The 21,078-nt window shown below is 38.4% G+C and overlaps 1 protein-coding gene across 1 annotated transcript in view; it reads right to left on the bottom strand.

Moving 5' to 3' along the window:
- Nucleotides 1–10,149, bottom strand: part of WDR48 (WD repeat domain 48) — a 29,573-nt gene extending 19,424 nt beyond the window's left edge. The window contains exons 1-5 of the mRNA XM_030009739.2: nucleotides 10,061–10,149; nucleotides 1,777–1,917; nucleotides 1,366–1,444; nucleotides 1,006–1,088; nucleotides 758–887 (exon numbers count right to left, since the gene is read on the bottom strand). Coding sequence (XP_029865599.1) covers nucleotides 758–887; nucleotides 1,006–1,088; nucleotides 1,366–1,444; nucleotides 1,777–1,917; nucleotides 10,061–10,108 — 481 coding nt within the window. The 5' untranslated portion in view covers nucleotides 10,109–10,149. The remainder of the gene's footprint in view (nucleotides 1–757; nucleotides 888–1,005; nucleotides 1,089–1,365; nucleotides 1,445–1,776; nucleotides 1,918–10,060) is intronic.
- Nucleotides 10,150–21,078: the final 10,929 nt, after the last annotated feature.

The following is a 21,078-nucleotide window of genomic DNA, read 5'->3' as shown; positions in this document are numbered from 1 at the left end:
GAAGAGAAACTTAATCAGCTCTATCCTGACTATTCTAAGAAAGTCGTGTTGGAATTGCTCTATGGGGAAAGATCTTGTAGTTTACTATAATGCCTTTATTGGGACAGAGAAGCAGGGCAGATCACTTCCTAAAAGATAATGACATTAAGGATTAACCCTGATAAGTAGAAAGTATGGAGATTCCCCATGCCTTCTAGTATCTAGTGAGTTAGATCTCACTATTATGCTATCCTTACATGTAATTAGTGCTTAGTATTACTTTGCATGTGTTTGAATCTAAATTATCTAGTAACTTCATTCTTCTGACAGATTTGATAAATGTATCAAGTCCTCTGCTTTAGGAGCTGTACTGCATTTTTTTGCAGCATCTATATAAACAAAAAAACAAACCCAAATTATAATACACAGAAAATGAACTGACAAGTAACCCAAGGGAAAGTTTCTATAATGGGTTAGTTGAGGAGCAAAAAGCTTCTCAAGATAAAGCTCTTTCAAGTTTCAGAGAATACCAGCACATTGCATTTCAGGAGAAAATATTCAGAGACCTATTCTAAATGCCATGACTGTTGGCTGCTCTAGGTTTTCAGCTATTATATAACACAATAAATGGACTGATTACATACTAAAACCACCTTAAAATTTCTTTCACATGTTTTATGTACACACAGAAACAGGTATCTATAGTTTTAAATCGATCTCTCAGATTATGCTACTCAACAAAATGCATTGCATTTGCCTCCCCTCCCTAGGTACCTACTTGTTACGGTGTTATTTGAGGCAGTCAGTGCTGTTAGAGTATTTACATCCCAGAGAAATATCTGTCTGTCCAGCCCGGCAGATGCTACCAGTTCTTTATCTTTTGCATATGCTAAGGCTTTCACGTAATCCTACAATAAAGTAAATATAACAACATGAATCAACAACATTATCCATTTGAAGTCTACATCTTAATATTTAAAAGACTGTCAGTGATAACATACAGTATTTACAGATAATGTTTTTCACCTTATGTGTCCTTAGTGTTGACATGCAAAATCCCTTATGTGCATTCCACACTTTAACAGTAGTATCTGAAGAAGCAGATATCACTAAATTGGAAAGAATAAAGAGTAAACTTTAATGGCTTATATATGACTTTAAAGCATATTTGTACTACTCCAACTTGCTTTTCAAAAAGATTAAAAGAATCATTTATATACACATCTAGATTTCCATTAAAACATCTGCTAACACTATTTCTCAAATTTACAACACACATGACAAATTAATTTTACATGCTAAGATGGAAAATAGTTAAAGCAGCAGATAATACACTCTTATACACAATTTCTGAATACTATAGTTTTCAAACATTTAAGTACTTACATGTTTTACCATTGCAGCAGAGCACAATGTCATTTACCCAATCGGTGTGATGTTCCATAGATGCTATATAAGGGTCTTGCTGCAAATTAAAAAAACAAAATTTTATAACATCTCATCACAAATGGAAAAGATTGTGACTATCAGATCCTGTTGCAATATTTTCTTCCACCTTCAAATGGATCAAAAGTTGCCTAATATAGAGTTACTTGAAGTCACTATTCCAGAATCTTTTTGTGAAGGAACTTTACAGCCATGTAAGATATCACAGTATGAGCAATTTCAAAATGATTTTCTTATCATAATAATTGGCAGCTGTTAAAAACAGTATCAGATATATACCTGTAGGCAGCTTACTAGCATGATAACTTGGAAAAAAGTAGGTTAAGACATAGAAAACCTCTCATGGCTCACCTTGTGCTGATTGACACTCCATATCCTTATAATAGAGTCTCGGCCTGCTGTGAAGAGTCTATTTAATGCTGGATCCAGCTGAAGTGCGTTTACCCCATTTCGGTTATACTTCTCCACTTCATCTCTAATCACATAGGAGACCTAAAACACATTTACACAAATCCAATTATGGTATTAAGATATTGACTTGGCCATAAAATCCTAACATCTAATTTCATCTTTGTGATGTTCTCGGGTAGAAAATATTAAGAGCTTTACAAGCATTAAATAAGTCTGTCAGTTTGAGAGTTACCAACACCATCTCAGTCAATCACCTCCCCTGAAAATGGGGAAGAATCATAGAGAAGATATCAGCAGTGCTAGAACTGGAGCCCAAAGGACAATTTAATCATTATGACTCAAGCTCAGGCCAAGAGAACCCTTATTTCAATTTGCTGCTCTGCGCAGATATTCTGTGTAATCTTAGAGAACACACCGAGTTTGTGTCTCACTTCCTAAGTAGGTTTCATAGCTTCTATAGCCGGGATGACGGTATTTCCCAGACTCACAAGGGAGAGGATAGGGTCACTAAGGATTACAAATCACTGAAAGACTGCAGGTCCAAATTCTAGCTATTTCAGGTGCCGCTATTATTTTGAAACCAATTTTTTAAAAGCTACCTACTTTCTAATAAGAAGCACACATATTTACTGCTCTCTCAGATAAATGATTCCTTTAGTTTCTTTACTTCTGTATTTGACAGTGCTGTGCGTATAGGTTATTTCATTGTATCCTTCAGAAATACTAAAAGCAGATTTAAGGATACATACTGCAAAGGCTATAGCACTCTCCATTATTACTGTTCAGTAAACAGAATTATAAGGCACTGCAATTTCTTCAGAGCTACTCCATTCACACTGTACTGCATCTCTCCTGATGACAGGGTTTACACAGAGTTTATGCATTACTATAAGGAAAGCCCTCACACTTAGAGAAAAGGAGAGGAAGCTGCCAGGTATGCCTCTGCACAGATTCTGTAAAATATGATCAGAACAACAAGGTAAAATTTTAGGCTTGGTATAATCCAATCTGCCCACAGCAGGAATCATCGGGATACATAAGTACCAGTGTTTTGAAAACACTTTCAAAGGAGTAGTCTTGGGCTAGAGATCTGAAAGCAATTTTTCACTCCAATAACTGCATTATAGCAGTATAAAGAAAATGTTTTCCAGATCAGATCTCAGTTACACAAAATAAAACCAACAAATTAAACAAAATGTTCAGTGGTCCTTATCACTGAAGAAGTATTTTACAGCATCCCAGATTCTATAGCTCAACTGACAGGTCCATTTGGTGAATGTGGGCAACACCTCAACTGCATTATCCCATCCTAGTGCAGCACAGTAAGAGAACTGATGCTTCTAGAAAGCACGCATCCAGTCCTATTCTCCATTTTAGAAACAGCTGCAACAGCTCTATAGACCAACACAGGAGGATCAAAATTAAGAGCCTCCTGAATCCTTCTGCCTTAATACTCTCCATTACCATTCCACAAGTCCTTTACTACATTTATTATGTTATGTCCCAATGCTCTTAAAGCACTTCTTGCTCATAGTCTTTGTTAGCCACTTACAGTCCTTGTAGAGTCACGGCTCTTCCTCCCAATTTCAGACTGTGTCCGAATTACCAAAACTCTCGGCTTCTCTCACCTATTCCAGACTCATCCATAATATTCTTGCTATCCATGCTCAAGTCTCCACCTACACACAGCTTCAGAGACATTACTGAAAGAAGACACCATCAACCACACATAATAGTGTTATGTTAAAACACTTCAAATACTTGAAGTATTTTTTGTGTGTAATGCAGAGAGCCAGATATATGTGAAACTCCTCACCAGCGCTTGATCATATCATGTCTACATTGCTAGAAGACCCACACAGACTACTTGAGTAAAAGAATGCTACAAACAAAGTCAAGGTTTAACATGATACAAAACATAAGGCAAAGGGATGGCCGTCAAATTCATACTGCTTTCAAACTCTTTGAATAAAGCCAATGAAAATATTCAACTAAAAATACTAAGTATGAGCAGATAGGACACAAAGGAATTCAAAACCTAAAGGTCAGTAGATCAAATTTGATGTTAGTTATCAGGGAGAACAATCTCTTCCTGAAATATAGTATCAGACTCAAGATCAGCAGGGGCCTTTCAGCTGTTGCTTCTCCAAACTGCTAGCAGGATATTTTTTGTCAAATCCTCAATTTTTGCATGTGTTACTCTTCTGTCAGTCATCTCCCATATTTTTTATATTTTCAGGTGTAATATAGAGCTCTTTATTCCACTCATAAATAAGACTGTCAAACTATGTTAGTCACCCAAGCATTTTAAGGAGCTTTTTGCTCATAATAATGTTACTTTTTCAATTTACAGGAGTTCAAGTAAAGAACAGCCATAAATAACTATTTTAAAAATGCAAAAAAGCAAATGTTGGCTTACTGTAGTAAATAAGGTACTTTTCATATATGATTGATCCTTTCATGGGACTGTGAAAATTGAGAGTCATATTTCTATTTTAATCTTGACAGAATTAAAGTAGTTTTGTAATTTCTTAAAATGCAATGGATAAAATATTTTCTTGCTAAAATAAAGAACTAAATGTTGTTCTTAACAGAGAAAATAGCAGTGAAAAAAGCTCATAGAGATTAGATGTAGTAAAATAATTTTAACTTCCTTCTATAATGGAATTTGCATAACTATTAAATTTCTGTCTAGAAGATCTTGAAACTGTGGCTGTCAGCTCAACTGGTTGCTGTTTTTCCATCGTTCAGACACGACCAGGGAAGGCTGACAACCGGTTCCCACTACACCAATACTGAAATATTCAAATAAAGGCCAAATTTAATTTGCCCTTTATTCCTTTTAATAACTTCCACACATGAATTTTGTCAAACACCTCTTGGCAAGTATTGTTTATATTTTAAGAGAACTGAGACAGAGAGAGGAATTACATTGTTTCAGGGTTAATGAGTCTGTGGTAGATCTAAGAGCGAACGCTAGATCTCAGTGCCAGTCCAGCATTAAATATAACATCATCCTTCTTCCTTCCTGTGAGAAACTTCACAAAGTAACTCTGTTGTAACAACTGAATTAAAAAAAGATTAAAATCTTATTTCTTACTGTTTCTTTTTTTGTGTGTGTAAATACATGAAAGCTTAGATGGAAAAATAGATGGCAAAACAACAAAAAAAGCTTGACATTTACAAAATTACCCAGCAGTGGCTGCTACTGTTCATAGAATTCAACCAGTTGCTCTTGTCTCTCCTCAGACTTATAATTCTACAAAGTTTTATTTTCCATCCACAGAAGGAATAGTATACCTTTCCTGATAAACGGTCTTAAATATTTAAGATATAAGAGTAAGAAGGAAAAGAAATCCCTATTGTATAAAGAATAGGTAATGATCATTTTCTGCATGTCATGGGAAAAAAAACGCGACAGCCATTTTTCAATTATAAAGGTGATTCTAATCCATGTGCTCCCTAAAATTATTTTTTTACTTCTAACACTAAAAGCACAAGGGGAGAAAATTAAGATGAAAGAAGATGATTTTTTGGTCAGCAAGTTTATTGAATACTACACCAACATTTCAAATGAACACTGCTATTTGAGCAGTTAGGTAAGGACAAGACACACCACTTTTCATGAAGAGAGCATGAATTGAAAATTATGACTATGGTGCAAAAATGGACCTTCCAACTCTTATTGGATGCCTAATGACATGCTAGTAACTGTCAGTTGCTTACAACGGAAATACTTAATAAATTTCCTTTCTCATCCAAACCAAAAAATGTTAAATGGTCCACTCTTGCAAACCAGTCATTGAGACTGAAATAAATATCTTATATAGTAAAAAAACTAGAACAAGACACACGGAGTATGTGGCTGAACTAAAAATAACCTCACAAGACATTTGCTGTGCATCACATGGAACCTTTCAGAAAGAGAGGTATAAGCATCCAGGCTTGTATTCAAATACATTATAAATTAACACAGAGGGACAAATTAAGGGTTCCACAAAATCTGTTGAAAGGGTATTGAAATGCCTCTCTTAACGCAGGGAACTTAAAACAGATCAATAAAAGCAACAGCAACTTGATTTAAAAGACTTGACACTTGTGTAAGAGTGGCGGACAGCAGGCAAGTTCACTCAGCTGAAAAGTTCATTAAGATGAACGAAGGAAGACTGCTGATAATCCACATGTGGTTCTACATTATATTCTTATTTTGGGGAAAAAAGGTCAGAAAGTGTTTTTTAATTTGTTTGGGTTTTTTTAAATTTGAGTGTCACTGAGCATAGAAATGTAAGAACTATTGGTAAATATAGTAAATATACAAACAAATACAAAACCATAGTATATATTCAAGTATGCATGTGCACACATATATGTGAACAACGTAAAAGCAACAGGCTTTTGGCCGAGAAGAAATTGCTGTGAAAAAATTCAACTCTGACCCGCAGCATACACATCTTTACTGCTCTAGATAAGGTACCCTGTTCTGCCTGGAGAGGACTGTGAAGGTCACCAGGAAGTTATGATTCTAAGCACCAACTGGCATTTACTTCAAACAGGGCAGACCAAGAGCACATTACTGCTTTGTTCATTGCATTGATTCACAAAGTCACTTGCAAACCACAAAGATAATAATGACTATGATATAGATCATGGTCGTTTTACTGTGATCATGGTCTGGGAGCGGCAAGATTTGTGGGATAAGAAATATTTTAATAATGACCAGGGCCTTTTACATTTATATTGCTCTAGCTTTTATAAACTCCCATAACGAATAAGAATCTTTCACTGCAGCAGTGCACAAACATTACAAGGTGATGGACCCTCATTATAAAGAATTTATGGGATTCAGTACCCTAAATGGTTCAGGACTAATCATTTTAATGACTAAGAGCTCCACAGATAAAGCTACTGTCAACAGATACATTTCAGCAGGCAAAGCCAAGCGAATTTCTTGCAGGATCTACAATGTGTTTCCTTCATGGATGAGTGTATCAGCTGATCCGGAATCTTGTTACCCTTGTTACATTAACATGTCTTATAACAGATTTTGTCTTAATAGATGGGTAGAATCTGCTTGTAAAAATACCACCACACCATCATGGTGGAGGAAAGAACGAACAACCGAGCTCTGACAGCACTCATTCCTTGTTTGTAAGTACAGAAAACATTCAAAGACACAAATGCTATTGTGAGCAATTAAAAATCTGGTATTTCTCAAAATCACTGGAAGGATTCCGTGAGAACTGACATGAATTGCATCAAAAAATGAGAGAAGCAGCAGTCAACCACCATGAAAAAAAAAAAAAATCTACTGCCTTAGTGTCTTGGTAGGGCAGATGTATCCCTTAAAATAAGTTTTAAAATTAAGAACATATCGATATTTGAATTTTCAATCAGGCGCTACAGGCTCTATAGAATAAAAGTAATGGAAGGCATTAAAGAAGTTAAATTTATCCTTTTACAATGGAATCAACTTACTGGCTATTCGTTTGCTTAAGTATTATATTAAAAATAATTTATAAATACAATGTATATATTTATCACATATAAAATATAAAATATATCTATAAAATCTAGTAGTTACAGCATACAAAATCTAGTGCACTTTTAATAAATGGTACTATTAAAAAGTCAGTAGCTGAAATATTTTCTAAATGTAAAGGTTTTTTTGTTTCACTTTCTACTTAATATCATAATGCAGTATTAGTGCATAAAGATGACAAAGTTAGTGCAAAAAGATCTTCTTATTCTGTACAAGACTTAAAGACAAATTCAATAATTTCATAACAAAGATGCTGATCCAGATCACTTAGGGCAAAATTCCCATGCTCTGTCAATAGGTTTTTGAGTGTGGGGGTGAACTTATTCTGGCCAGGCAGCAAGTTTGGGAGAGCAGTTACAATGAAGCCCCTCAAGGGCAGCTACTTTAAGCCACCTGCTGAAAAGTGGCTTCATCTTGACTTAATTCCCAGTAACATATCTGAAACCTACAGCATATGGCCGACTGTTTCTCATCACACAGCAGTGTCTGACACACCTCTGCATCTCCATTCCCTTCCCAAATCAGACAACCTTACTATTGCAGCCTTCAGGCACGCACAGCTAAGCTTAAGAAACACCAATAGCCTGCTGCTGGACATTTCAAATGCCTGACTGACATTTAAGCAATTAAACTTCCTACCTTTTTTTTAGGCATGGAATTTATTTTGAGGCCTAAAACATCTATTCTGATTAAACCCTTATAAACATACAATTATATGCAGAAGCACCCTAAACTGACTATTTTGGATGGTTCTGCTTACCAGTAAAACAGGTGCATCCAACATAATAATAGTTCCAATTTCCATAAACTTCAACCAGCTCTCCTGCCATGTAAGGAATCAAGTTCCTCCATGCCCGAGAGGTATTTTTTTAAAAAGGTTCTTCCCCTAGCCTCATAGGTTTGGGAGAAATTTCTTGCCCTCTCTCTCTTTCAAAAGCTTGATGTAGCAGCACCCTAAATGCTCAGCCATTGGGAAGAAAAATAAATCATTAGTGGTTTCAACTTTCTATCAGCGGCTGATGGATACAACAGCCACTTAGAATTCCATTACATGAACAAAATCCTGTTTCTAACCAAGTAGGTGGAATCATAAGAGCACAAGAAAATACCTAGTTTCTACTCAAGGCTTTATATATGCTTATAATACAACCAAAGTTATTCTCGGCAGATCTAGGCTTACAATATACTGGCTGAGACACAGGTCAGTGTAGCAGTACATAAAGTGAAAAAAAATTACGTAACACAATGAAAGCAGAAAAGAAGACATCACAAAAGAGCACAAAACCACCTGTAAATACAAGCTTTTGAGGTAAGTAATGTTTGGAAAATGCATGTAGTAGTAAAAAGGAAACAATGTACTCTTTGATGCATGTTGCTGTCAGGGAAATAATACTTCATACAGAAATACGACTACATCAAAGAAATATCTAGTTACCATAAAATCCCCTTCCTTAGGAGAGGAACCTGCAAAAACCTGTTTATGGCACAGGCAATGAAGTCAATAAAGGGGTATTATATTTTGGTTTCTTTGTATTTTAAAGAATGTCTGAGAGTTTTTTTGGCAGGGCAAAGGAATTCTTTCTACAGTATTGATTGAGTGTTCACCTTCACCCTGAAAACCACTAAACGCTGTAAAGAAGTGCACATTTCCTCTATGTGACAAAACGCAAAAGATGTGTTCCAAAACCAAATGCAGCTCTGTTTGGAAGGATCCTGATGCTATTTCAGGCTTAATCAATATTTCTTTTGATCACAGTGGATAGATACAGCTGAAACTCGCACTTGCCAGTAGAGGAAGGCAGCTTTGCACATTGATAAAGCATTAAATCTTTTCCATAGCGAAAGCTGTAAGAATGTTTAAAGTGCCAGTGGTATCACAAACAAGAACGAAAAAGTTGAGGACCATAATAAAATCATTTTCATGACTTTTACTGTTAAAGACTATTGACTTTTCACACACACTTCAGTAATTCCAGTCTCCACCAAGGCTACAACAGTGCACTCGTGGCTACCTAGGAGCCCACACCACGAGATCTGATGGTCTCTCAGGTAAGCTGAGGAAGTTTACACCCACCAGACTGCCTAGGCCACGGTCTTTCTTTTAAGAAACGCTGACCGGAGCTGGAAAGGGCAGGCTGGCGGGGTGGTTTCAGCTCTGCCTTCCCTGCCCCGGGGAACCTGACCCCGTTCGGCAGCGACCAGCACCTCGTCCCCCATCGGCCGGCCAGGCCGCGGTGCAGAGGGCAGCGACTCGCCCCCTCCCCACGGACGTTAGCGGAGGTGGGGGAGCGCCGTTGCGGGGGTGCGTGTGTGTGGGGGGGAGCATCTCCCCTTCGCCTCAGGGCTGTTGGGAAAGGGAAGGAGGCGACTGCGTCGCCATGGAAACCCCCAATCCCTTCCCCCCCCCCCCCCCAGCTGAGAGCAGCCGCTGCCACAGCCCCTCAGGGCCGGGCGGCAGGGTCCCCGAGGGGCGGCAGGGTCCCCGAGGGGGGGCCCTCCCTGGCCGCCCGCCGCTGCCCGCCGCCCCCGCCCGCTGACCCCACCCCTCTCCCGGGCCGCGCTCCGCCTCGCCTTCCTCCTCCCTCCTCCTCCTCCTCCTCCTGCCGGGCCGTGCCAGAGCCCCGCCACGCCGCGGCCCCCCCGCCCCCCCGGTCCAGCCCCCACGGGGCCCTGCCTCGCCCTCACCTGGACTTTCCGCCGCCCCGCCGTGTTCTGCCGATGATGCGCCGCCATCTTGCATGTTGACACTCTGATGTCATTTCCGTCGAGGGAGAGCCGGCCCGGAAATCCCGCCCCTTCTCCGCTCCGAGCCCGCGCAGCGAGGTGGAGGCGGGGGCGGTCACCGCCCGAGGCGTTGCTAGGGGAACGGCCGGAGGGGGCGGGGCCAGAGGAGGGGGCGGGGCTAGCGGTCCCGCCTTGCCCCTGTCAGTCGCCATGTTTTCCTCAGGGCGGGTTCTCCACAGCCTTTTCCCGGAAAGCGCTGGGGTTATCTCCGTGCTCGTATTGCTGCTCACGGAGTGTCTTCGTCCCTTCTTGCCGTGTTTTCCCCCCGGGAGGGCGGGCAGGCCTGTGGGGTGAGGTCACTTGGCCCCTCTGGAGGGCTCGGCTCTGGGCTGAGGCGTTCAGACAAGGCTGGTGCTGGGTGCCAGCTCTGAGGGGCTCCAGCTCAAAGCCTGAGGCGAGGTGCTGGAGGGCTTCACACATGCCCTGGTAGTGCTCGGGTCCACGGTCTTCTTTTTAACGGTCTGTGGTGGGGGACAAATGCTTAAAAGCGAGATTGCGTTTCGCACCTTGTTGAGTCTGCCCCACTGAGGTAATCTGCAAAGGCTCAACTACCTTCCCCAGAGAACCAGGGAAGATGGTATCATTTTGTCTAATGACAAAGGATTCCTGAAAATGATTGTATAACGGTATGAAATTTAATACTGTCTTCCAGAGATGCTCCCCCGTCCCAAATATGTCTTTGGCACTTTAACCTTTGATGCAAAAAGTGTTGAGCTGCAGCAGTTAGCATGTTCTGGGTGAGGAGCTGTATGAAGTTGTGTACAGGACTGTCTTCTTGGCACAGCTTTTTGTTATACTGGTTAATTCACTGTGGTAGAACAGTGAAGGTGCTAATAGTTAATTAGTGGAAAAAAAGACCCAACCGTACTGTGAGAGAAAAAAATGTGTAAAGGGATAGGGAGATGAAGATCAGGTATTCACATTCTTGTTCGATGCTGGCTGCAAAAATAAGTAGAAAACATAATGGCCATTTACTTCTGCTAATTTAAACTTTGCTTATTTTGATACAGATCACAGTTTCTAGCATTGCTGAATGCACAGTGTCCTCATCACAATTGCAAGTGGAGGGTATGATTCTTAAATGAGATCTGCCTTGACCAAAGTCTGTCCTTAACTGCGGTATTTGAACTATTTTATCTTGTTACGGCAGTGAGAAGCATATGATTTAAGGCATCTCCTAAGACACAAATGTGAAATGCATTTATTGTTTAATAAATTTCATTTTTTTTCGAAGGTGAAATTAAGGCTTTTTTTGTTCAGAGTTTAGTTGTGTACTGGCTTCAGGCTAATGATAAGTGTCAAAGTGTTTCAGATGCTGTCATGCATAAAGTACGTAATTTTATTGGATTCTGGGATGGAGAAGAATGAGGCAGTGTCAGGTTTTCTCTGTAAGTAAATACTGAGCAAAGTGCCTTACTACATTTCAGTATGCATTAGTCCATTAAGAGGTTGATGACTTCATAACACAGTTATTTTCACACATGCTTTAAAGTAATTTCTTGTTTTCTCTTAAAGATATTGAAATTCTTATATTATTTTGGGGTTCTTCTTTGATAAAATGAAATAATAATTTCATTCATAAGCCCTAATCATCATTTCATTATCCGTAATCACCAATGGATTATTGATTTAGTGAAGTTAATATTGTGTCTTCAAGGGCAGTCATCATCTTTTGTACATTTGATTTAAAATTGAATTTGTTTATGGATGGAGAACCTTTGCTTTTTACGTTATTATGCAATTTAAAAATTGTTTTTCCTCTTTTTTTGTGCATCAAAGAACTTCTTGTGGATAGTTGCTGCAGTTAATATATATAATACAGTGTTTCTTCAACCTTTTAGATCAACAATTCATTACTCTAAGGAGAAAAAAAAATACAATGATCCCTTTGTATCACAGAATCATTGTGGTTGGAAGGGATCTCTGGAGATCGCCTAGTCCAATATACATTTACTGAGGGCTGCTAAAAATATGAGTATTAGTGATAATTTTCTGTTTTCTGTGTGTATGTTTATCAAGCCTGAACTAAAGACAGTATTATGCAAAAAATATTGTAGGTAAGATTTTCTTTGTTACGCAGTAACCTTTCAGCCTTTCATCATGTTTGTGTCGTTTTGGGAAAGTGGCAAGATGATCTAGTTTATAATGTTAGCTGTTTGCTTTTGGTTTTGGAAGAGAAGGAACATGATGGATAAATGAGTCTAGGGATTATTTTTCAATTTCCATGAAAATCTGATCATCTTTGGCTAAATTGTGAAGTTCTGAGAACACTAGAGTGAGCAAACAGCTGTTGAGCCAAAAAGGAAGTGATGGAGAACTAAACAGGTCTCAGGAGTGAAGTCGGGATGTTGAGATGAGAGAAGTAAGAATGGAAATGCCTAGAATGTAAGTGTTGGGTGAAAATCGTAATAAGTAAGAGTATAAAGATAATATTTCCTTAATAGTAGTAGGTTCAAGAATGCTGTAGAATCTCCCAGCTGCTTCTGTCTGCTGCTGCATTCCCTCTGTGTGAGGTTTGACATTCAAAGCATTCAAAGAAAATGTGAAAAGGATTTAGAAATATGCTGTGAGCATGATTTGGAGCCTGAGAAGTATGAATTATGATGTAAAGTTCAGGAGGATTTTGTCTACAGAAGAGAAGACAAAAGGAAACATGATAGCAGTAAGAAGAAATGTGGAATAGACTCATCTTCATGTCCTGATGAGTGAAACAAGAAGTAACAGGCTGAGATTGCAGTTCAGGAAATTCAGATGAAGCACAAGAAAAACCTTTTTTTGGCAGTGAGAATAGCGAAGCACTAGAATACATTACATATAAAGGTTTTGGAATCACCATCTGTTGAAATAAGAGACTAGACAAATATCTCCAGGAATTACATCAGTAGAGTTGCTGGTTTGGGCTAAAGTGTGAGCTAGTTGGCTTTAGGACATTACTTCCAACCCCATTTTTTAAAAATATAATTATACAACTACAAGTAGAAAATATTTTTCATAAACAAAGGCCTCTCTAATCCTCCAGGAAAAGCTGTAATAGGTTCTGTAGTTGAGATAAGAGCTACATAAATTCAGGATATGAAGAAGACATGCATTTTAAGACCGGCTGATCACTGAAAGATATCCCCAAAGGACGTGGTAGATTCTACATAGCTTGAAAGCAAAAGTATTGTAGCCTATATATAATTTATGGGCATGACTCAGATATAGCTGTTTGAAATTACTGTATTTAGTCTGTATTTTATGGGATGTGAAACTTCGTGATCTTAAACCCTATTTAATTTTATTGTGTGACTAAATTTTCCTGGGATATCATATTCTATGTGTCTGCATAAGCAAGACATTCAAGTAATACAATCCACTGTTTTAGTCTCCTTCATGTTCAAAGTCTGCTGTAAAAGCCACAGAAATACATTCACAGAACAATGTACAGTAAGGACAGTCTTTGCTGTGGTTCTCTGGAAGTGGTGTGTCTGCAACTGCCTTGTGCTGCTGGATTAAGCCCTGAAAAGTTGCAGAATATCATCTGGCATAAAGTTGTGATTTTAGACGATAGTCAGGCAGATCCCCACAATTTCTGCATTATTTTTCTCGCACTGTTTACAATGAGGGAATATTTGTAGAAATCTAATGAAAAATACTGCAAATGAGTTTAGAATTGCTCTATTTTTGACTGCTGGATGAGGCATTAGTTTCTCCACTGGCACAGAGGGGTGAGAGTGAGTTCCTTGAGTCACTAAGGCAGTTGATGTGTCTGAGCCTCTGTTGCAACTGGGTCACGTATGAGCAAAGGGCTCTGCAGATATGGTGACAAAACAGTGACTACATATACATTTTTAATGACTGCCAATTATTGTAAGTAGGAGATATGGAAGCAGTGTGATGGCAACTGGAAACAAAGAAAGAAGCTAAATTTTCAAGACATTTTGATAAATCAGATACCCCAGCTAGCTAGAGAGGAGGGATGGACAGAGATGAAATCCAGGAGGCTTTGGAGAAAGGAGATAAATTATTATTTCAGCATTAACTTTGTTTTAAATTTGCTTTCTCACATTCATCTAGCTGCTAAATACTGTGTTCTAGTTCACTAGCATATAAGGTTTGTTTTTAACTTGTAAAGCTGTTTGGTATTACATAATTTTTAGCAGTTGCATTCTTGACACGTTGAAGTTTAGACTTTAATCTTACAGGGAGCTACAATAAGAAATAGGTTTAAAACCAAATAGCTCAATCTTTGCTAGTGTGCTTGCATTTGTCACTTCATGGCTGTGTTTGGAGCCATGCAATAAAAGGTGAGACTTCAAGAATAAACTATGTTAGCAAGATGGCATCAGAAGTACTGGAAATCTTTCAGAGATTGTAGTAGCAATATTTTGCATGCTCTTAGCATGTTTTGAGAAATACAAAATGCTTCAAAAATACTGTTTTTCAGAATACTAAGGAGAAACAGATGGAATAACTTGAACTTCAGGCACTGAGCTAATTTTCAGACTTATTCAGTGTACGTTAGGTCATTAGGCAGAAAGCTACTTTGTGTAACAATGCGTTTAATGTGTACTTACCATAAAAGCCATTTCCTGTTATTCTGTAAAACCAATTAGCTATTTACCAAATACCACATTTCATGTCCCTGTGACTTCTTATTTCATTGTGCAGCATGAAAAAAGGGAAATGGCAATCATATAAATTATTATCTTGATAAGTACATCATGTACTTTACACTATTAGATTCTTTTCTAAGAGGGATTGAGGCACACCTTTAGTTTATCTCAGAGATACTTACTAGCCAGAGCCCCTAATTTTTTTCTGTGACAGACTCATGCCTTTAAATATTTTGTATAATATGTTTCTGTGTGTGTGTATTGGTTTTGGTTTTATTGTGTATGTAATATGTAGTAATTCTGCATTCCAAGTGTAACAAAGAAGATGTATTTCCCCACTACTTTTCTTTTTGCCTGCTGTCTCGTATTACTCCTGTTCCGGGGATATGATATTTTATAAGAGGCATTCCTGGAATCTCATCTACGTCTTGAAATTAAGGAGAATCCTGAAGCTTCTGGCCAGCAGCTGAATTAATTCAGCCCATGAAGGATGCATTTGATTTTTTATCGTACTAACTGTGTGTGCATTATTTAGAGATGGCTTTTAATGTCAGAGGTTAGAGTATTTCCCAAATTGTGGGCATGCCTCTCTCCCTGTCTGCCAGTTTAGTTTAGACAGGAGGGAGGATTGCAAATTCTCTGAAGTTGCAGCTGTACAGAAATCTATGCAAATAATTTTCATTGCAAGTGTATCCAATGCAAACACTTGAATTACCAAGGAGTATGAAATTTTATTGCTGAGCAATAAACTGCCTCCATTACATAAACTTGTAAGAAATATCATTTGTGCTGTAAGCATCAGGGTTAATAACTGTTATACTGCTCCAAATATATATTATAAAGAAATACTGTAATATGAAAATCTATCAGTTCTCAAACTGTATACATATGTATATAGAGCTAGGTGGGGATTAGAAAATGAAGGCCTACTCTAATCAAGCACTAATGATTTTGAGTATTTGAGAAGGCCAGAAGTGTTCACAAGTTGTTTCAGTACTTAATTGTCCATCCTGTTGTAATACGTGTGCCCTTTTTTTGGTCCACATTTGACTAGTTTCAACTTTCAGCTTTTGTTTGTTTGATTGAAGAGCCATCCACTATTAAAGGACGCATTCATCTGTAAGTTCTTATGATGTGATCAAGTCAGGTCTCTGCTTCTTATTTGAATGATTGAGTAAAATGGAAACCATCGCTGAATTTGCTGTTTTATCCTGTACCGCATTTTTCAAAGATATTTACCTGAAAGACATAACCAAGATGGTTTTGATTAGCTTGTCTTCCTTTTAAACACACAAGCTTGTTTCCCCAAAAGGCTCTAAAGATCTGTACACAGAATAGAGAGTGTACTTAGTTTTTTGTTTTATTTGGCATCAGTGCCTTGACAAATGCAGTCATCGGGGGACTATATTTGTGCAATTATATCTGTGCGTTCCATGTTGCTGTCATGTGGCTGTCCTGCAAAAGGTCAGCTGAAGAGCCACTGCACCAAAACCAGAACAACTTTCCCAGGCAATGATCAGTGATAATTCTGTTTCGAGCAGAGGCAAGGAAACCATGTGGTTTGCACTCTGAAAATTTGTATATAGCGCTTTGCTCCAGGGCAGTGTGCAGATTTGAGGGCTTAAGAGAAGATAAGATTCTTAACACAGAAAAACTAGGATTTCTATTGAGAAATTCTGTCTGTCATGATATCACTTAAGCAGGTTTACCAAATTTCAGGAAGTTGCATTAATGAGGAGGAACTGTTTATTTTTAACTCTAAAGTTACTTGGAAGACTTTTTTGATTGCGTGTTGTAGGGAGGCAAAAATAACAGCTGATTTCTGTTAATATCAGCTTTTTGCTATGAGTATGATTTGTCTTTATTTTTATTATGCCCAGAAGAGACATCCTCTATTCCTGTCATGTTGCTATCTTTAAGGAAACTAAAAATATACCATACCTGTGCTCCATCTGACATGATTTCCATTCCCTGCTCTCCAGAGATTGAGATTTTGTCTTCAGGAGAGTATTTTGATGTCTGTGTTCATACCTATTTGCTGTTATGTGCACAGTTGAATTTTCTGTGTTTTGTGGAGTTTTCTGTGTGAAACAGTGGTTTGTGTTGCTGCTTCTAATCGAGGATCATTGACATCACTGTATTTTTCTCAGAATTACTTGTTGTCGATGTCAGCTAATGGGCAGTGAACCATAACCATAAGGTGCAATAAGCTCCATAATTAACAGTTGTGATTTGTCTCTGCGAGAATTTTAACCTAAGTTAAAACAGTCAAAAGATATTTTATATCAAATTCAGTAGAGTTCTTCACCAGTGGATGACATGATCTAGTTATATATTGTATGACTTTGTTTTGCAGGATCCATTTCTTGAAAAGATGAAATGTCTTTCTCAGGCTAGAGTAATTTTCCTTCCAACTATTATGGTTGAAGTTACTAGATGTTTTTAGCATGTAAGTAAAGTAATGTTGATTTTTCCATTGAACTTTTGATAAATGTGCTTGTTTTCTCTCAGTAAAACACTTTTATTCAAACTTTCTGTGCGTGAGTGTTGTGTGAATAATAAATAGAGAGGCTATTGAATAGGTCAGTATACAAATTTCAGATTTAGATTTACAGATACATCAGTTGACGATAGTGACTTACTTGTTTGAAATTTAAGTTCCATTCCCTCTTGTATCCATCTGGTGTCTTGTGTCCATCTGTTGTGTTTTAACCCCAGCCAGCAACTAAGCACCACGCAGCCACTCTATTACTCCCCCCTCAGCTGGACAGCAGAGAGAAAGTGTAACAAAGGGCTCGTGGGTCAAGATAAGGACTGAGAGACATCACTCGACCAATTACTGTCATGGGCAAAACAGACTCGACTTGGGAAAATTAACTTAATTTATTGCCAATCAAACCAGAGTAAGGTAATGAGAAATAAAACCAAACCTTAAAACACCTTCCCCCCACCCATCCCTTCTTCCTGGGCACAGCTTTACTCCCGAATTCTCTACCTACCCCCTCCAGCAGCTCAGGGGGATGGGGAATGGGGGTTACAATCAGTTCATCACACATTGTCTCTGCCATTCCTTCCTCCTCAGGGGAAGGACTCCTCACTCTTCCCCTGCTCTGGCATGGGGTCCTCTCTCCCTGGGCTGCAGGTGGATATCTTCTCCCCCGTGGACCTCCCTGGGCTGCAGGGGGGCAGCCTGCCTCACCATGGTCTTCCCCACGGGCTGCAGGGGAATCTCTGCTCTGGCGCCTGGAGCACCTCCTCCCCCTCCTTCTGCACTGACCTGGGGGTCTGCAGGGTCGGTTCTCTCACATCTTCTCACTCCTCTCTCTGGTTGCAGTTGCTGCTGCCCAGGTTTTTTTTCCCCTTCTTAAATATGTTATGACAGAAGCACTACCACCGTCGCTGATGGGCTCAGCCTTGGCCAGCAGCGGGTCCGTCTTGGAGCCAGCTGGCCTTGGCTCTGTCGGACACGGGGGAAGCTTCCAGCAGCTTCTCACAGAAGCCACCCCTGTAGCTTCCCCCCCCCCCCCACTACCAAAACCTTGCCATGCAAACCCAATACACCATCTTGTGATTTTGGCCAATTACAAATATAGTATCTTAAAGATACAGATGTATCTTAAAGGGGGATGTAGTGAGAAGGATTAGGTTTTCAATGATCTGAGTTTCAGACTTCTCTATGTGTAGTAGGGGGTCCCTGGTCAGTGAGCTATTGAGGGAAGGTCCCAATCAGATAGGAAAAGGAAGGAAATCATGCTGAATTTGTTGAGAACTTAAATAGCAGTCTCATTCGTATAAATGGGAAAAATAGGAAGAGAAACCTTGTATGAACCCTTCTCCCTCTAAGACAGAGGCACATGTTGCGCGTCTATTATCCCACTGAATATAGGAGAGACAGATTTCTAGGATTAGACCACAAGAGTATTTCTCAGTAGATAGAAGCTAACAGACGAGGCGGATGGGTAGAATTTGAGGATAAGAGGGTCATGCAATGTGCATGAACTATTAAATGCCTTGATATCTTTAATGACTGAATTTATCTGATCAGTAATCTAAAGCAGCATCTAGTGTTTAGAGTTATGGTGGTCACAAGATACATTTAATTATGCAAAAATCTGTCTTTTAAGCTCTGGACATCTGCACACTCTTAGTCATTAGACTAATGGTGGTGGTCTAATGCTACCAAGAAAAAATATTTTTCTTGTGCTCTGGCAATAAAAAGAAAAAGAAGAGTGCTATACTTTGCAATTAATGGAAGAGACAGATCCATGTCAAGAACATGGTGACTAAATTAACGGAGTTAGTAATTTCTGTAACAAATATTGTCTTTTTGCTGTTAAACTTCAGCTTTTTTTTTTCCTTTTTTCATTATACTGAGGAATAACAAATGAAACCGGGAAGAAAATAATGTTCTTACTATGAAGCTAGTATTCTGCCCCCTCCCCCCCTTTTAAGAAACTGCCTTCCCAATAGGAGAAAGTAAATTTTACATAGTAACAAAGAAAAGTTACTTGTCTAATTGTTTTGCTCTTAGCTGCAAGTCCTAAGGCTTTCTTTTAACAGCTACAGATAAAAATCTTGTTGTTTTCCATACCTTTCTCTTTTCTGATTACAGATGTTACAGCTTGCAAAAAGAACAGAGGAGTGCAACTCCTTTCACTCTTTTCTGTCTTCACTCCCAGTGCCCCATTTTTCACAGGGATGGGTTGATGAAGAAGATACAGCAGAAAAAATACTTTCAGGTAAGGATCTTTTTTGTATTTAGTGATACCAGCTGGTACAGCATTATAAATGTGGTTGCTTTTGACTGTAGCAGATGAAGTGCCATTATAGAATGATGCTTTACTGATCTTTAAAATTCTGCTTTCTTAATTGAACTTGCCTCGAGAACATACTCTTGCTTTCTGGAAAAATAACTTACACTGGAACTTAAAATGGCTTATTGTTTCTTGCATCACAGAACACTTAGTGTTTTATTTCATTCAGACCATCTTTAGTTGTTTCCTTTGCTGATGATACCTATCAAGCAAAGCGTTTGATCACAATTGTTTTTCTATTTGCATGCATTAGGGCTGCCTGGCTTTTAAGGACAGCATAGTTCCTTCAGTAGAATTCTTCCAGCAAAACTCATGGTAACTCTCTTATCATCAGGAAAGATGACAGGAAAGATTTAGTATCTACCCAATAGAGTAAAAAAAATTTTGGACAGTAATGGGTTCTGTTGATATAACTATAAGAGAAATAACTGTACTTAGCAATAAGGCTTACCTTTAATGTATACCTGTTACTATCCAATACCTGTTGCTAGCATGCTTTCTACATATCTGTTATTTAAATAAATATAAGCGATTTCAGATATGAGGATAAATGTTTTTATTTTGCTCAGACAAGGTTTGTATGTTTTAAGGGAAGTTACAGCATAATGTGATATTGAATGTATTTTGGGCTCTGATCTTGTATGTAGGAGATACTATATTTGAGATTTTGTCTTTAGAAGGTATAATGAACATATGTCATAGCCTGGGAATAATAAAATACGGAAATTAAGGAATGAAAACCAGTAATTTGTAACTCTAATTTCATCAAAAGCTTTTAATGAAGGGCAAATTTTATGCCACTATTTAATGTATGCTGGAGAGTTCAGCTGGTTAAAACCTCAGAATGAAATGTGAAACAGGACAGCTTTTTCTTTCTTACAGTTTTACACATATATTTCTGATTGAACAAAAAAACCCCTTTGCTTTTACTAAATGTAACTATGATTTCAGCAGAAAGAAAATAATTGATTAATATTTAGGTGGTTATTCTTCAAAAGTATCACCCATGCACTTTTTCCTTTTTTACAGTGTTCCTAGTGAGATCACAAAGTTTCATTTATTGCTGTCAGAAAAGCAACCAAGCTCCTCCTTCCATCCCTCCCCCAGGCATCTCAATACAAAAGAAAACTTTCTGCATGGGAACTAGCTAGGTAGATAGGATGTTCTTTTGAATGGAATGGTGAAGGTGAGAAAATGAAGACTTTCTGTCTCTCTGAAGATACAAGCTAGCAGAAATTAGCTTAAGAAAGCAGTGTGAAGGTTTTTATTGTGAAGGGGTTGTTGTAAGTATTTTGTTTTTGCTAAGTATTTGTATACTATGAGAAATCTCAATTGCTACTTTTCTTAATTTAAATCTATGTAAGTTTGATCAAGATATTCAGGGATGTATGTATGCAAGTGTGTATATATATAAAAAATATGTGCACACATTTTTAAGTCCTAGATGTGGTTTTATTTTAGGTACAGGTAGCATGTACGTAAGAAACTGTGCTTTTAAAGTAGAACTACT

This window comes from Aquila chrysaetos, chromosome 3 (genome assembly GCF_900496995.4).
Source record: "Aquila chrysaetos chrysaetos chromosome 3, bAquChr1.4, whole genome shotgun sequence".
NCBI classification, from domain to species: domain Eukaryota; kingdom Metazoa; phylum Chordata; class Aves; order Accipitriformes; family Accipitridae; genus Aquila; species Aquila chrysaetos.
Note: the sequence above shows the minus strand (reverse complement) of the source record. Positions and strands in the feature narration are given on the sequence as shown.